Source organism: Phoenix dactylifera, chromosome 9, assembly GCF_051530095.1.
Source record: "Phoenix dactylifera cultivar Ajwa chromosome 9, Ajwa_hap1_PhDact_Kaust_v1.1, whole genome shotgun sequence".
NCBI classification, from domain to species: domain Eukaryota; kingdom Viridiplantae; phylum Streptophyta; class Magnoliopsida; order Arecales; family Arecaceae; genus Phoenix; species Phoenix dactylifera.
In genome coordinates this window covers 30,042,480-30,056,926 of record NC_143198.1, presented here as the reverse complement: position 1 = coordinate 30,056,926, position 14,447 = coordinate 30,042,480, and the positions used below count along the sequence as shown (strand labels likewise).

Genomic DNA, 14,447 nt, shown 5'->3' with positions numbered 1-14,447 from the left:
TGGCGGAGGTGTGGCGACAGTCGATGTCTTCCACAACTGCTCCCAACAAGTCATTATGATCATATCACGACCCGACGCCGCTCCATGGGTACTGTGTGGTGTGTATGCTAGCACGGACCACCGAGCCAGGAGAGTCCTCTGGCAGGAGATCACCAACCTGACCGCCCAGGGCATTCCGGCGGTAGCAATTGGTGATTTCAACTGTATCCAGAGTGAGGATGAGAAGCGGGGGGGCGCGGCTTTTACGGATCGAGTGGATAGGAGAGAGTTTCGGGACTTTGTGTTGCGGAACGGCCTGGTAGACTTGGGGTTCACCGGACCACAGTTTACCTGGTGCAATAATCAGCTGGGCAGTGCTAGGGTTTGGGAGCGATTAGACAGGGCCCTTGCGACCCCTGATTGGATCCTCCGATTCCCTACAGGCCGGGTTTGCCACTTGCCTCGGATAGCCTCGGACCATTGCCCATTGCTGCTATCCACATCATCCGGTTCTACGCATCGCAGCCCCTTCCGCTTTGAGAAGGTTTGGCTGTCGTACCCCCAGTCTTGGGATGTTGTCCGCGACGCGTGGCGGGTCCCGGTGCATGGCGATGCCATGCAACGGGTCTCACGCAAACTTGAGCTGACTAAACGGCGCCTTCGCCGGTGGAATCGTGAGGTTGTGGGCAATATCTTTCGGCGATTAGAGGGGGTTGAGACTTCGATCGCTGAGTTGCAGAGGAAGGAGGACTTGGGAGGCGTGCTTCCGGAGGGTGACATGGCTGACCTCCGGGGACTCCTTGCGACTCACCACTCGCTACTACGGCAGCATGAGATTTTCTGGCGACAGAAATCTCGGGTGCAGTGGGTAAGCGAAGGTGATCGTAACACTAGGTTTTTTCATCGGTCGACGATTATTCGGAGACAGAGGAGCATGATCCACTCCTTGCGAGCTGGGTCTGGACACCGCGTGGAGGGGGAGCCTGCCATCCGGCAGGTCTTGCTCGACTTTTTTCGCTCCAGGTGGACGGAGGGTGAGGCGGCCAGTGATGGGGACCCCCCTCCTCTGACGGTGGATGTGGGTATTGGTGATTCTGAGAGCATACTCCTGACCCGGCCAGTGTCGGCACAGGAGGTACAGGAGGCAGTATGGGCTTTGGCCGCAGACAAGGCCCCGGCACCTGATGGTTTTCCCCCGTTTTTCTTTCGGCGGTATTGGGGCATTATCCGACTAGCGGTGGTGGAGGCTATCCAGTGCTTTTTTGCCCAGGCAGCTATGCCTGAGGACTGGAAGGCCACTTTCATCACGCTAATACCTAAATGCCAAAATGCGGCCGAACCTTGTCACTTTAGGCCCATTAGTTTGTGCACAACCCTATATAAGGTTGTTGCAAGAATTATGGTAGGCAGAATGAAGCCCCTCCTGTCTGGTATCATTAGCCAGGAGCAGGGGGCCTTTGTGGCTGGCAGAAATATTTCTCATAATATTATGCTGGCCCAGGAAATGATGTGGGATCTCCGACGCGCATCGAAGCGACACAGTCTGATGGCAGTCAAGCTGGATATGGAACGGGCTTACGACAGGATCAGATGGAGCTTTCTTCAGCAGGCGTTGGAGGCTTATGGCTTCCCCAGGCAGTGGATCGACTGGGTTATGGGGTGTGTTCGGGGGCCAAAGTTCTCTATCTTGGTCAACGGCACACCTTCACCTTACTTTGAGTCCTCCATAGGGCTACGGCAGGGATGTCCCTTATCCCCTTACTTGTTTATTATTTGTGCTGACATCTTATCTCGGTCTTTGCAGAGAGTGTGCGCCAGCCGGGAGTTGGAGGCCTATACCCCAGCCACGGGGGCTCGCCCTATCACACATTTACTTTTTGCTGACGACTGTCTTCTCTTGGCCAGGGCACGGACTACAGAGGCTCGGGTCCTTCGCAGGGTGGTGGCGGCATACTGCGCGGCGTCCGGACAGAGAGTGAACTTCTCCAAATCTACCATCTCATTCAGCCCCAGCACAGAGAGCGGAGTCAGACAGGAGATCAGAGGGATCCTCCAGATACCGGAGCAGGAGGGGATGCTTACCTACCTAGGGGTGCCTATCACTGGCCGGAGACTGCGGGTGGCAGAGTGCTCCGGGTTGGTGCAGCGAGTTCAGAGCAGACTGGAGGGATGGAGGGCGTCCTCATTATCCATGATGGGGAGAGTGACACTGGTCAGGGCAGTGCTGGGATCTCTACCGGTTTACCTCATGGCCAACACAGTGGTTCCCAAGACGATCCTGTTAAGGATCGAGCGCCTTCTTAGGGACTTCCTGTGGGGGTCATACGGTGGAGGTCACGGAGTGCACCTGGTTGCCTGGGAGCAGGTTTGCCGCCCCACTAGTGAGGGCGGTCTGGGAGTACAGTCCCTTATTGAGAGGCGCGAGGCCTTCATTGCCCGGCATGCGGCTCGGTTCATCTTAGAGCCGCACGGCCTCTGGAGTCAGGTGATGGCAGCGAGATATGGCCGAGGGGCTTCAGGGATGGCACAGCGGGGTCGCCGAGCATCTTTCATGTGGCGTGAGATCGGGAGGCACCTGCCGACAGTATCAGCACATATCAGGGTTCTGATTGGTGACGGCCGGAGTATTGAGGTGGCTAGCGACTCATGGGTGGACTCCTTGGCCCTGAGCCGCTGGCCAACTATGTTTGACACAGAGGCAGTTGAGGGATTACGGGTGTGCGATCTCTTTGTACCAGGAGGGGCAGTATGGGATGAGGCCAGACTCAGGCCATTGTTCGGGGTACACCTAGCTGCGAGGATCCGATCCCTTCCATTACCAGGATGTGGGGGGCCGGACGTCAGGGTGTGGGGCACCTCGAGCCAGGCCAGTGTCAGGTTGAGAGACATCACGCGAGCCATGCAGTCAGGTCATGAGCCGGGGCCGGACTGTACCTGGATTTGGAGGTCCGGACTTCATCCGAGGGTTGCTCTCTTTCTATGGAAGGTGTTCTGGAACCGACTTCCTACGAGAGCAGAGCTGAGCAGGCGAGGTTGGGGGGTCCCTGCTGAGTGCGGGACGTGCGGCGTTGAGGAGTCAGCGGACCATGTGCTCTTCCAGTGTACATGGGCGCGGACGACATGGCAGTGGGCTGGGATCCCGCAGGGGGCCCGGAGTGAGCGGCTACAGTTTCTCAGGGTGACACGGCAGTGGTTAGCCAGTTCACGGACCCGTGAGGAGGGCATTAGAGCTACTTGCACAGCGCTTCAGATCTGGCTGGCAAGGAATGCCCGCACTCTCGGTGAGCGCAGGGTGTCACCGAGGTTTGTGGCAGAGCTTGCTAGAGCACAGGCCTTGGAGATCAGACCCGCCCTTTCTACAGATAGACCTTTGACAGCTCGGGACACCTGGGGTTCCCCCACTGCCTCGGCAGCTTCCCAGTTGGTGTATTTCACCTGGGAGCCCCCACCCCTGAGCTTCCTCAAGGTCAACTTCGATGGGTCGGTTCTGGATGGCGGCACGCGGGGCGGTGCTGGCTTTGTCATACGGGGCCCACACTCCAGGGTAGTGGCCGCAGGTGGGTGTCAGTTGTTTGATACATCGGTGCCAGGAGCAGAGTTGCACGCCGCCTGGGCAGGCCTTCGACATGCGAGGGCAGTACTGCGAGCCAGCTCGATTATTTTGGAGGGGGACTCGGCCACTGTTGTCCGATGGATTCAGAGGGGATTGGGGGGTGAGACCATAGACCACCCCCTGATTCGCGATATTGTGATGATGAGTCAGGGAGGGGCCATTTTGGCCAAACATGTATTCAGGAAGGCCAATGGGGCAGCCGATTGGGTGGCTGGCCATGTGGCCCACCACTCGGGGTATGCCCTCTGGGCAGGGGAGGCGGAGTTGCCATTGGCACTCCGTGAGGTCTTGTATTTTGACTTTATTGGGTGTATTCGTACCCGCACTGTATGAAGCACCCGTTTTCAGCAAAAAAACTACTCCGCTTCACAACCACACATGGCTTTGATCCATTGCCTATGCGATACGCGCCGGATTTCAAATGCGGCACGGGATTCTGGATGTTGGATTAATGCGAGACCCACGGGACCAGGCAATGGCTAAGGTAACTTGATACTTGGCACCATTCCTTTCCTGCCAGAGAATTAAACCCAAATTATTAGTTTTTAATCGGGTCATACGTTCTTTTGGATTTACAATAAAAAAAAAAGAAGTAATATTTGAATTGTTGCGGGGAGATATACTGATAAAAAAACGTCAGGAAAATTGCATGCTCCTTCTTCTTGTTTATTTGTCTGACGATTTGGGGAGTTACTGTTGTGGCTTCCATGCGTCAGTTTGAGCCTTACTTGATCAATGTATTAAAGCATTTGTGGCTTTTGTCTACGCAATTGGAATTCTTTAAGATGGAAGCCCTGTGTCAGTTTGTCACATTTCAGGGAAATTCTTTTATTACGACGCCATATTGCATGCAATGTTTATATGAAGTCAGCCAGAATCAATTTGGAGGTTTGCGACATCATTAAATTTATTTCAAATAGATAGAGATCAGTTAATTCCATCAATTTAGGATTTTAAGGCCGGTAAGGTGCAGGTAGATGCCCTGCATAGTTTGATCCAGCTCAAGCACGAATGCATGGTTCTCATGCCCGTGTCATATATAAATAGTCCGCTACGCCAAAAGATAAATAAATAATTTTTTTTTGCATGAATATCTTTCTAAATATCGAATTTCGTATGAATATTCTTTCAAAATTGATATTTGCATGTATACCCTTATAAAACACTGTTATTATATAAAATATCATAATCTAACAATTATTCTAACATCGTTAAAAAAATTATATTTATATGTATAAAAAATAAAATAAGGGAAAAAAAAAAAGGAAATGGAATTCAAGATTTCTCCACAATGTCAATAAATTCCAACCTTCTCACAAGTACTGGAGAGGGATCAAGTTCATTGTTTCATTATTTCAGTACAGCACATATTGCCCCGAAGAACCCCACACAAATAATTGCAACATAAAGATCATGAGAAGACGGCAGAAATAAGGCATTTTGGTGAATGGTCCTATCATACTAGTCAAGGTAGCATTGGATGGTACGGACTAAATAACATCTATCATCATACCCAAACCCGATCACTTAAGGGAGTGGAAGGAAGTGCAACCATCGAAGTCACCAACCCTTTCGACACTACTTTTTCTTGGCTACCCGATGACTAGATTTTCTGACGATGATGGCCTAACTTTCGAAATTGAGAGCTAGTAGTCCTCTGGGAATTCCCCTACCTTGGCTCTGAGGGTGGGACAGATGAAGAGAGAGCTTTCAATTAAAGCATCGATGGTTCCCTTTAGGTTTCCTAACTATAAAGAGGACTTCAACAACTGGGTAGCATCTATAACAAGGATCAACAGGGAAACCAAAGAAGAGTGATGTGTAAATAGAAACAGAAAACGTTCTCGGAACGGGACTTTCCACTGACCACTTCCTTTGCAGGCCATTGTCAAAAAAATAAACATTGCAGTCTGCAACATTTGCAAAATCCTACCTCACCAAAAAAAAGAAAAATAAAGATGTGAATTGGCCAAAATAAATACATGTAGCTTTACCTATATGTGATTGAAGAAATTCGCACCTCAACCCAAGGAAGTTTTATGGTAACCTTAGTTTCCAGAAAATTTTTCTTTCCAAAGACCCCCTCAAATTCCTCTCCAGTAAAACCCAATGAAGTTTTATGGTCGCCTATATCTCTGCTCAAAGTTCAAATCTGCAACCTTTCCAAACTTCTCTCCCAACTTGAAATGCTGCTTCTGATAAAATAGTGAATCTCCCTCTATAGGCCTTGCATAACCACCCATCGACATCTTTTGGAACTCTACTTTTTCTCATACTGCAATCAAGATCATTTGAGGTGACTGGTTCTGGTCTTCTATTCAAGACATAGTTTCACCGAACTGTTATTATGCAGCCCCATCAGCATTATCCCTCAATCTTTTTTTTTTTTGATTTTCTAAATTTTTCTACCATCATCTTAGGCATTTTTTTAAGGAATACATCACAATAGGCAACTTGAAATTAAAAATATATTAAAAAAAGATTCCCGAGGCTGGACTTAAATAAGAGTAAGTAATGGACAAAGGATAGACATGTCCTCTTATATGTTTCACTTTGATGCATGTCTCGTGTGACACACCAATTTAAGGGCTTCTGCATGTAGTGTCATCTTATGTACAGTCATCAATGAGGAGTTCATCTTTTCGGGGGAAAACATTAGAACTTCATGAGTATCCAAAGGAAAATTTTGGTTCAGTTGACACCATCAATGCCAGACATTGCAAGTAAAAAAAAATCAGAAACAGAGGATCATAACATCTTTAATATAATAGAACAATAAATTCGTATACTAAATAACTTCTGTACATCTTCATATATTCAAAGGAAGTGTCTTTGTTTCAGGTGTTTTAGGATGTGATGTCCTATAACATGGCACCTTTTTTTACTTGGCACTCATGCCTATCGAGCATTACAAAGAAACTGTTATAAAGAGCTAATAATGCAACCCTCTATTGTGACATTTTATTGGGTTCTAATCGAAGGGAAGCATCAACTAGTGAATACCTAATAAGGAAAAAGAAAAAGGGTGAGAGTCTATTAAGCACACTTTATCAAGCTAGTCATACGGGAACTTTTCGCAGAATTATATTTGAGCCCACAATCCTACTCTCAGCAAGATCCACTTGATACCCAAACCTAACTTGAAACATGTATACACAACATAATAAGCCCAAAAAAATGTTTCATCATATATAAACATCGAAACTTGTTCCAACTATTGGGGCGGTCATTATGAATTCTCATTCACCAACCATTCTAGTTAAAGGCCACCTCTGATATTCTTGCAAGTTTGTTCCAAATCCTTTACTGAAAGTTCCATCCATGCCACCTTAGGTTTTCTCTTTTTCTTCCTACATCATTTATTAAATATTAGCCAACATTGGAGTCTCAAAATCTTCATTATACATGTCCATACCATCTCATTTGACTCTCCACGTTGTTCGTAATTGAGTAGACATCATCAACATATGGATCACAGGAGATGGTGCAAGAACTTCAATAAATGAAATCCCTTTAATCCACCAAAAATATTCCTTGTTGGACATTAACTATTACATGACTCCTCTACGGCTATATCCCAATGTAGACACCTATTAGCGTCCCATCTCCAAAGGCCTCAAAACACATCTCTAAAACAAACCAACTGTCAACCTTATTTTATGATTATTGTAGCCCATTCTGGTTCTTAAGTTTCCTGAGACTTTGAACCAGCTAATTAAACAATCCTATACTTATCGACTAGAGAAAGAGCACCCCATCTTACCATCAAATAACTAACAACTTCAAGAAAAAAAAGGGGAAAGAAAAAACAACTCCCAATCTTCATTTGTGATGAAGTGTCATTTTCATTGACATCTAAATAGGCTTTGAAACATCCATAGCATATTTACTTTTCCCTGTCATTTTCTTAAAACTCCCATCCAAACTACTTAGTGGCTTCATGAAGGACCAACATAGATCATCATAGACCTTTCATCAATTACTGCAATCAGACAATGTCATAATCTTAGATATATAAGTCATCCACCGACCCATAAATCTCCATACCTAAAGTTAATATCTAAACTCTTGATCAAATTTGAAGAATTATTATAACATGATAACAAGCTATATGAGCCCCTTTGAATCGCCCCATCTTAAACCTTATCTACATCCCTAGAAGGAAAAAAAAGAGAGTAATTATTTATTTAGCATAAAGCATTGGACACCTTTAAAAGAAACTAAATCTTTACGGAGTTGCAAGACAATAGAAAATACTGTTGTTACTTGTGGTGGTGGTCTCATTAACCAAGACAGAATCCAATCAATCCAAAATCTTCATTAAACTTCAAGGGGAGTTGATCAAAATTTGGTCGAATTTTATTGTTACGTACTCAAAATCACAAAGAAGAAGGCTCCATTGCTCTTTAGAACTCATAAAACATGTACCGGAGAAGGGCCAATGGTCCAAAGATGCGCCTAAAGAAAATCTTCTAGATTTTATCATGAGGGATTGCATGCAAATGGAGCAAAGGAAGCCAGGTGCAGTCCTTCACTTCAGTTTGAATCAGAGACACGGCCAGAGGAACAAGAAATATCCTTATCCTTTCTACAAAGGATTACACATCATGGGCTGTGAAGAAATCTTTAAACAGCAAACAGAATGATCAAAACATCAGATTCTACTAGTCCAATAGCATCGAGCATTAGTGAATTTGTACGGACTAACTATTGCAGTTATCATACGTGCAGATTGCAAATATCCGACCACTAATGCAGTTTCACAAAATATAGTAGCACAATTATTATCTTACAATTAATGTATGTTTCCATCAAAGTTTAGTATAATTACAGCACAAAACAGTTCAATTCAATTAGTGCATCACATGGGCAACATAATAGATGATTTTTGAATAAAAATTGTAATGGAACTATAGTAGCTACTAAGAATAGATACCGATAAACAAAAATGTTCCATTTCAATTACTGATCCATGAAAATCTTGATATTCACGGCTTTATATGCCAATGACTTGATAGACTTTATACTCTACACATTTCTGAAATTATGACAATACAAAGTAACAGCTTTACTTGACAAAAGTACACCCTTGGGACAGGAAGAAAAAATCCATTTTTTTCTGCTGTGAAAGTGAAAATAAAGATGGTCATCAAATCAGTGGCATTTGAGTTGAATTCAGGCTTCTTATGAGCAAACCAACACACAGTCCAAGTTAAGAAAGGCCAGATTACAGATCTTGAGCTAAATGGGCATGTTGATCACGGAACATAAAAAAGTAACATTAAGTTGAGCCTGAAATTATATTTGGCCCCACCGAGCTTGCCCAAGTTGCAAATATTTTCCTAATTTCTCCATGCATATCCAAGTTCCTATATTGAGATCTTTGGCATTAATTATGCATGAATATTGAATTTCTATTAGTTTCTTTATCATTTTACCTAATATTGTGCGACATATGAGCTTCCGCTAATATGTCAGTTCTAGCCTTCAGAGGTTCAAAACACATTCACCACAATGCTTTGGGTGCCTATTAATGACACCTTCGGTTGTTAACATATATTTCATCTTCAGTACACGAATATTGTAGTAGTTTGAATTAACATGAAACATGCAAGAAAATAACTAGAATGTTTTCCCCTTCTTTTTGGGTGATAAGCTACAGGAGGTAAACTAAAATCTAGCTTAATGCTTACTGTCACTAACACCACAATGAATCTACAAATTCATGAAATAGCATAACAGTAAATCAACAAATTAGCTTGGTACTAGTGATGCAAGCAAGAGAGATACAAACTGAACATGGAACATCTTTATCTTACATAAATATAACCAGTCATACCTCAATGCCAAGTTGCAAAAGCTACCACCAAAACTTTCAAATCTAAAACAAAAGAACTATCATCAGGTTGTCTCAGCTGAAGTGAGATGCCCCATCTTTTCTGCAAGGTGGTCGACATTCTTCCTGCTCCACCAAATATTTCCCCTCTCTCCCATCTTTCCTTCAGATCTCCTGTCATCTGTATTCCGTCTTTCTGATTGGACCTCCTGGGTGTCAGAGGAACCGGGAGTCTCTGTAAGAAATTGTTCCCAGAATACATCATTTACACCAGTAGGTACAGTAGAAGCTGCAGCCCCAGCAGCTCTCTCCCTTGATGAATCAACCTCAGGAGCAGCAGGCTCTGAATTCACATCTATCTCAGAAACTTTAATCCTTGTATCTGTTTGAATCTCTGTTAAGGGTAGAGCTGGGCTTTCTGCATAACTCGTAGATTCTGTCAGCTCTGGAGACGAATGCATATCTCCCAAACAAGGTGAAGAAGGGTGCAATTTAGGTGATGGTGAGCGCAAGTTCACCTCAGTGTCCTCTGATGATGCATTCATCTCTGTAAGAACCGCACCAGATGGCAGAGAATGTAAAGCACAGTCATAATACACATCTTCACCAGAAGCTTGACTTACACCTCTGAAAAAATTCTCCAACGAATTCAAGGATGATTCCATCTTCTCAAATGGCTCTATGTCCACCGCATGCATAGATCTCATGTTTGATTCCTCTCTGCTCTTACTCTGAGATATAACACAATTCTCTTCCATATTAGCATCCTCGTAGAAGTAACTGGTTTTCGGCAGTCTCCTCTTCTTGCTGAGAAATTCTGATTGCTGTACAAAGTCAGAGAGGAATCCACGTCTCTGTACGATTTGGGTCAAGAAGGCCAGCAAATTTCTTTGGCGGTGCTCCATATCATGTAATCTCTCCTCTAAAGTTTGCATTTTCTGCTCCATTCCATGCTGTAGCTGAGTGTGCTTCTGAAGCTCTGATATAAGCATTAGCTTATCATGCTTGAGCCTCTCAATTTCCTCCTCAAGCTCATGTCTTTCTGTGTCTGCTAATGGCCCTGAGCTGCCTTGGTGGTGCAGAGAATGGCTGTGTATTGGCTTGCGTCTATGAATATTTCTCAAGAGATGTCTCTGTCCCCTTGCAAAATCCTCATTTGCAAATTCCCACTGGTCGGGATCTATTTTTCTAAAACCCTGGAAAGGGACAGAATAAATATGTATTCATGCCAAGAAGTATATAGCAGCAACCATACAATGCTGACATGCAAGCCAAAATATAAACTGAAGGCATAAAGGGCATTTACACAGGTCTTGTTCAGGTTTGCTGATATTGTATCGGAAATTAAAAGTCATTATTAGCACCATTTGCATATATCAGTGTATATACTAGTTGTCAAGACCATTTGGTAGCTCAGATATGACAAACTTATGTGTTCGAACAGATTTTGAATGGCTAATGAACTTGTCTATTTCCCTTTTGTTATTCTTTTTTAACTTCTTATACCATATTTGCTCAAAAGAACTTCTTAATTCTTACACTTTATTTTTGCCCTCACTTTGTCATAATCGTTAAAAAATGTTTCTGGTTTATGCTTCAGTTCATTAACATGTTCTTCCAGTTCTTTTCTCAGCTTTTCATGATGTTATTCACATATTCATGCCAGTAATATAACTCTATTAAATGCCATCTTTTCTACTTATGGAGTCCTAGTCTTTGTTACTCGTTCTTATTTGCACATTTAACAAGTTCAAAGGGCAGAACAAGGGCTAAAATAATTCCTATCAAGATAAACTCCCAATGGGTGAGTTTCCTTCATCCAAGGTTTTCAAAACATGAGATCTCAGCCACCTAGATAGATGGACGACACCATGATGAGCGAGATTTAGATTTGCCTCCACCAGAATGATGGCAAGAACCAAGATGTTTTGAGAATTCAGCCATATATCAGAAGCATATTATCAATATATTGGCCAATATAGCAATTCAAAATATTGATTAACTAATGTTCCAGGATTTTCTTTTAATATTTAATAATTCAAAAAAAACATATTTAAGGTTGAAAAAACTCAGCCATCATATCAATACCCAATATCTTGAATTACATCAGTTTCTTTTGGTTGAGATATCATGAATATGCCCTATCTATGGGTTCCCAGCACCAATAAAAACCAAAGTTTTGACTGAGATCTTGCCTCCTTGGACCAGTGTGAGTCAGCACATTACTAATTTACATAAACGGGGAAAATTGAGAGATGTCATCAAACGCTTCCATTCTGCTTCCATTATTATGCATTGTATGTGAGTAAATTAATAGGCCATCAGTGGAAAAATTTTCGATCTCATTGTATGTGAGTAAATCGAGAGATATAAAGTTGGTTGATGTCATGTAGCTATCGATCAAATACAGCCTCCTCCTAAATCACTTGCATGCATTGCATATGCCATATTATACTTATACACTAAATACTAAGAACCAAATTTCAATGAAATTTTGGAAAACATTCTGCCATATAAGCTGAATAAAACCATTACTTATAACCAATTCAAAGTTCCTTCTCCCCCCATCGGAGAGGTGGGAAGAGTACAATATCTCCTTAAAAAAGCAAATTAACTCATATTCTTGGATAGGATTACCAATGGGTAACTCATATTTGAGTAGGACACCCATATATTGGTAGACGTCTACCCTGAAATGACATCCAGTTCAAATATCACCAATAAAAAGGGTTTCCTTAGAGAGACAGCAAAAACCATTTAAGTAATTAGATAAACAGACAATCTGCAACAAGCAAGGAAAAAGAAAAAGACTCGAGATAAATTAATAAATACCATCGAAAAGATGAGGTCTTTCTTTTTTCCGATCACTTTCACTTACATAAGTATTAAGCTGCCTGACGAAGCTGGAGAAGTTGTTGTGCTTGAAGTACTTGGGCAGTAAATCCCTTGCGAACTCCGGCGGGTTCCACACGATGAAGCTGGTATTGCCGGGGCTCCACGACACAATGGAATTCGTCGACGGGTCATCCACCATGTCATACGTCTTCGTGAGGAAAGGCGCCGGGGAATTCGATCCCGATCCACCCTGCGACCCCTCCATCCTATCAATCAATCCAATCCAATCCAATCCAACAACTCTCTCACGCACGGACTCAATTCCCTCCGCTCATCCCACCTTCCTCAAAACAGCCTCTCCATCTGCGACCTCGATTGATCCCAAAGAGAAACCCAGATCGGTGAGCGCCGCACTCGTAGAATTTACACGTAGAATTGGGATGGGATTTGAGCTGACCGCGTGATATCAAGATCAAAACCCTAAAAAATCCTAGATTTCTCGTGGATTCAATCTGGAATTACGCACGAGGCGCGCACAGTACGGAGAAGCGGGGAGAATTTGGGGAAAAAGAAAAATTGGAGAATAGGGGTAAAAGGCGATATTTTACGTACGTATCGGAGACGCGGGCCGGAAGCGGAAGCTATGGACTTTTTCGGTAAATTTGATGCGCGGAGAGCATACGGTATTGCTAGACTTTGCAGAATTTTCTAGAAGAAGGGAGAAGGAGGCATATGACGGGAATTGGGAAATCACCTGCTTCCACGTGGAAACATCGAGTCACGTCCTTACCTATCCATCGTTGATATTTCCCTATCAGTGCCGTGTCTCAGTGTCTATGGATGTGATGTTATTTGCTGAGAGTGGCTATGATCAGATCTGTTAAGCTAATTTGTGAGCTATCTATTTTAAATAAATTTAGATTTAACATAAATAAATTAAGATAATAAATAGATTAATTTTTTAAAATTATTTATTAAATGGATTAGTTCAGATTTAGTCATCTGATCTATTTAATCTATTTTGATTTATTTAGTAATTAAATTAGGTTGTAATCAGATCTATTTAACCTGTGTAAAATCTATTTAAATTTTGTTTAATATGTCTAGAACTTGTTTAACCAGTTTCTGATATGTTTAATCGGATCCATTTAATCTGGGTAATTTACTTAAATTCATTTAATCCGTTAAAAATTTGTTTAATCCGACTTGATCTATTCAATAAATGGATTATGTGGATTGGATCAGATTACCTGTTCAATAAACATGATGGATTAAGATCTAAAATTTTGATGAGTCTAATAAACAGACAAATTCGAATTAATGAATTTTTGACCCCACCCAATCCAACCAAATTGTCACCCTTAATTGCTAGTTGGGTTTTTTGTTATTTTATTATTTCTTATTTTTACAGGGTGCTTGGGTAGTTAGGAGAGGTGGAATTCCTGGGGAATCATACTTGGTGTTTTTTTTTTACCTTCAGCTTACTATGGTTTTGTTACTTTGTACATGCTATTTCTTTACTACGATAAAAATCGAAGGGATCCAACTTAGAACACTATTTTTGTTACAAAGAAATCAACACGTGTTATATGAATAGTTACATAGGAAGCTAGGTCCTACTAATTTGCTCAGTTTGTTTATCGAGACTATAAGTAACCGTACGAGAGTCTATAAGTGAAATATGTAACCCGAGAGTCGGAGGAAACGAAGTTGGAATGCAGAATGGGAAAGACAGAAAGGAGTATAACAGCTAGTGAAAGAATAGATAGAAGCACCAAGCATTAAGTGAAATGAGGAGGAGAAGATCAAACCTGGATGATGGTTTAAGGAGTGGAATGCATCCTCTTAAGCAGTCTGATCAAATCAGCTTGTGAATGTATCTGTGCCGGTCTGGGCTATGTTAGCTTCATTATCAGAGGCCCGAATTCTAGAGTGGTGGTTGCTAATGATTGTCAGATCTTTGACACCTCGATTTCGAAGGCTGAGCTGAGAGTGGCATGGGCCGGTCTGGGCCATGATTGGTGCGTGTTGCAGACTAGAGCAGTTATGCTTAAGAACGATTCGAATACGGTAGTTGGCTGGATCCAGGGTGGCACAGGCAGCATAGGAGGTTGCCATCCTTTGCTTCGGACATCCGGGTCATGATTAGTAGCGTCATAGCATTCCAGGCCAACACACATGTTC

The 14,447-nt window shown here is 43.0% G+C and overlaps 2 protein-coding genes across 4 annotated transcripts; one reads left to right on the top strand and one right to left on the bottom strand.

Moving 5' to 3' along the window:
• Window positions 1-55: 55 nt before the first annotated feature.
• On the top strand, window positions 56-5,921 carry LOC148702566 (uncharacterized). The gene is made up of 2 exons (XM_088705254.1): window positions 56-3,399; window positions 5,879-5,921. The coding sequence occupies exons 1-2, from the start codon at window positions 56-58 to the stop codon at window positions 5,919-5,921; spliced, it is 3,387 nt and encodes a 1,128-aa protein (XP_088561380.1).
• LOC103708963 (heat stress transcription factor A-4b-like) lies at window positions 3,967-12,965 on the bottom strand. Of its 3 annotated transcripts, none has more exons than XR_604378.5 (3): window positions 12,307-12,671; window positions 9,432-10,624; window positions 3,967-4,105 (listed from the first exon to the last, which is right to left on the bottom strand). XR_604378.5 is itself a non-coding variant. In XM_008794090.5 (2 exons), exons 1-2 carry the CDS (start codon window positions 12,526-12,528, stop codon window positions 9,494-9,496), a joined length of 1,353 nt encoding a protein of 450 aa, XP_008792312.3. In that variant the 5' UTR covers window positions 12,529-12,921; the 3' UTR covers window positions 9,303-9,493. The 3 variants fall into 3 exon arrangements, 1 of the variants encoding a protein (XP_008792312.3); XR_015969041.1 differs by lacking the exon at window positions 3,967-4,105 and adding an exon at window positions 4,117-4,386 and having other exon boundaries at window positions 12,307-12,965; XM_008794090.5 differs by lacking the exon at window positions 3,967-4,105 and having other exon boundaries at window positions 9,303-10,624; window positions 12,307-12,921.
• Window positions 12,966-14,447: the final 1,482 nt, after the last annotated feature.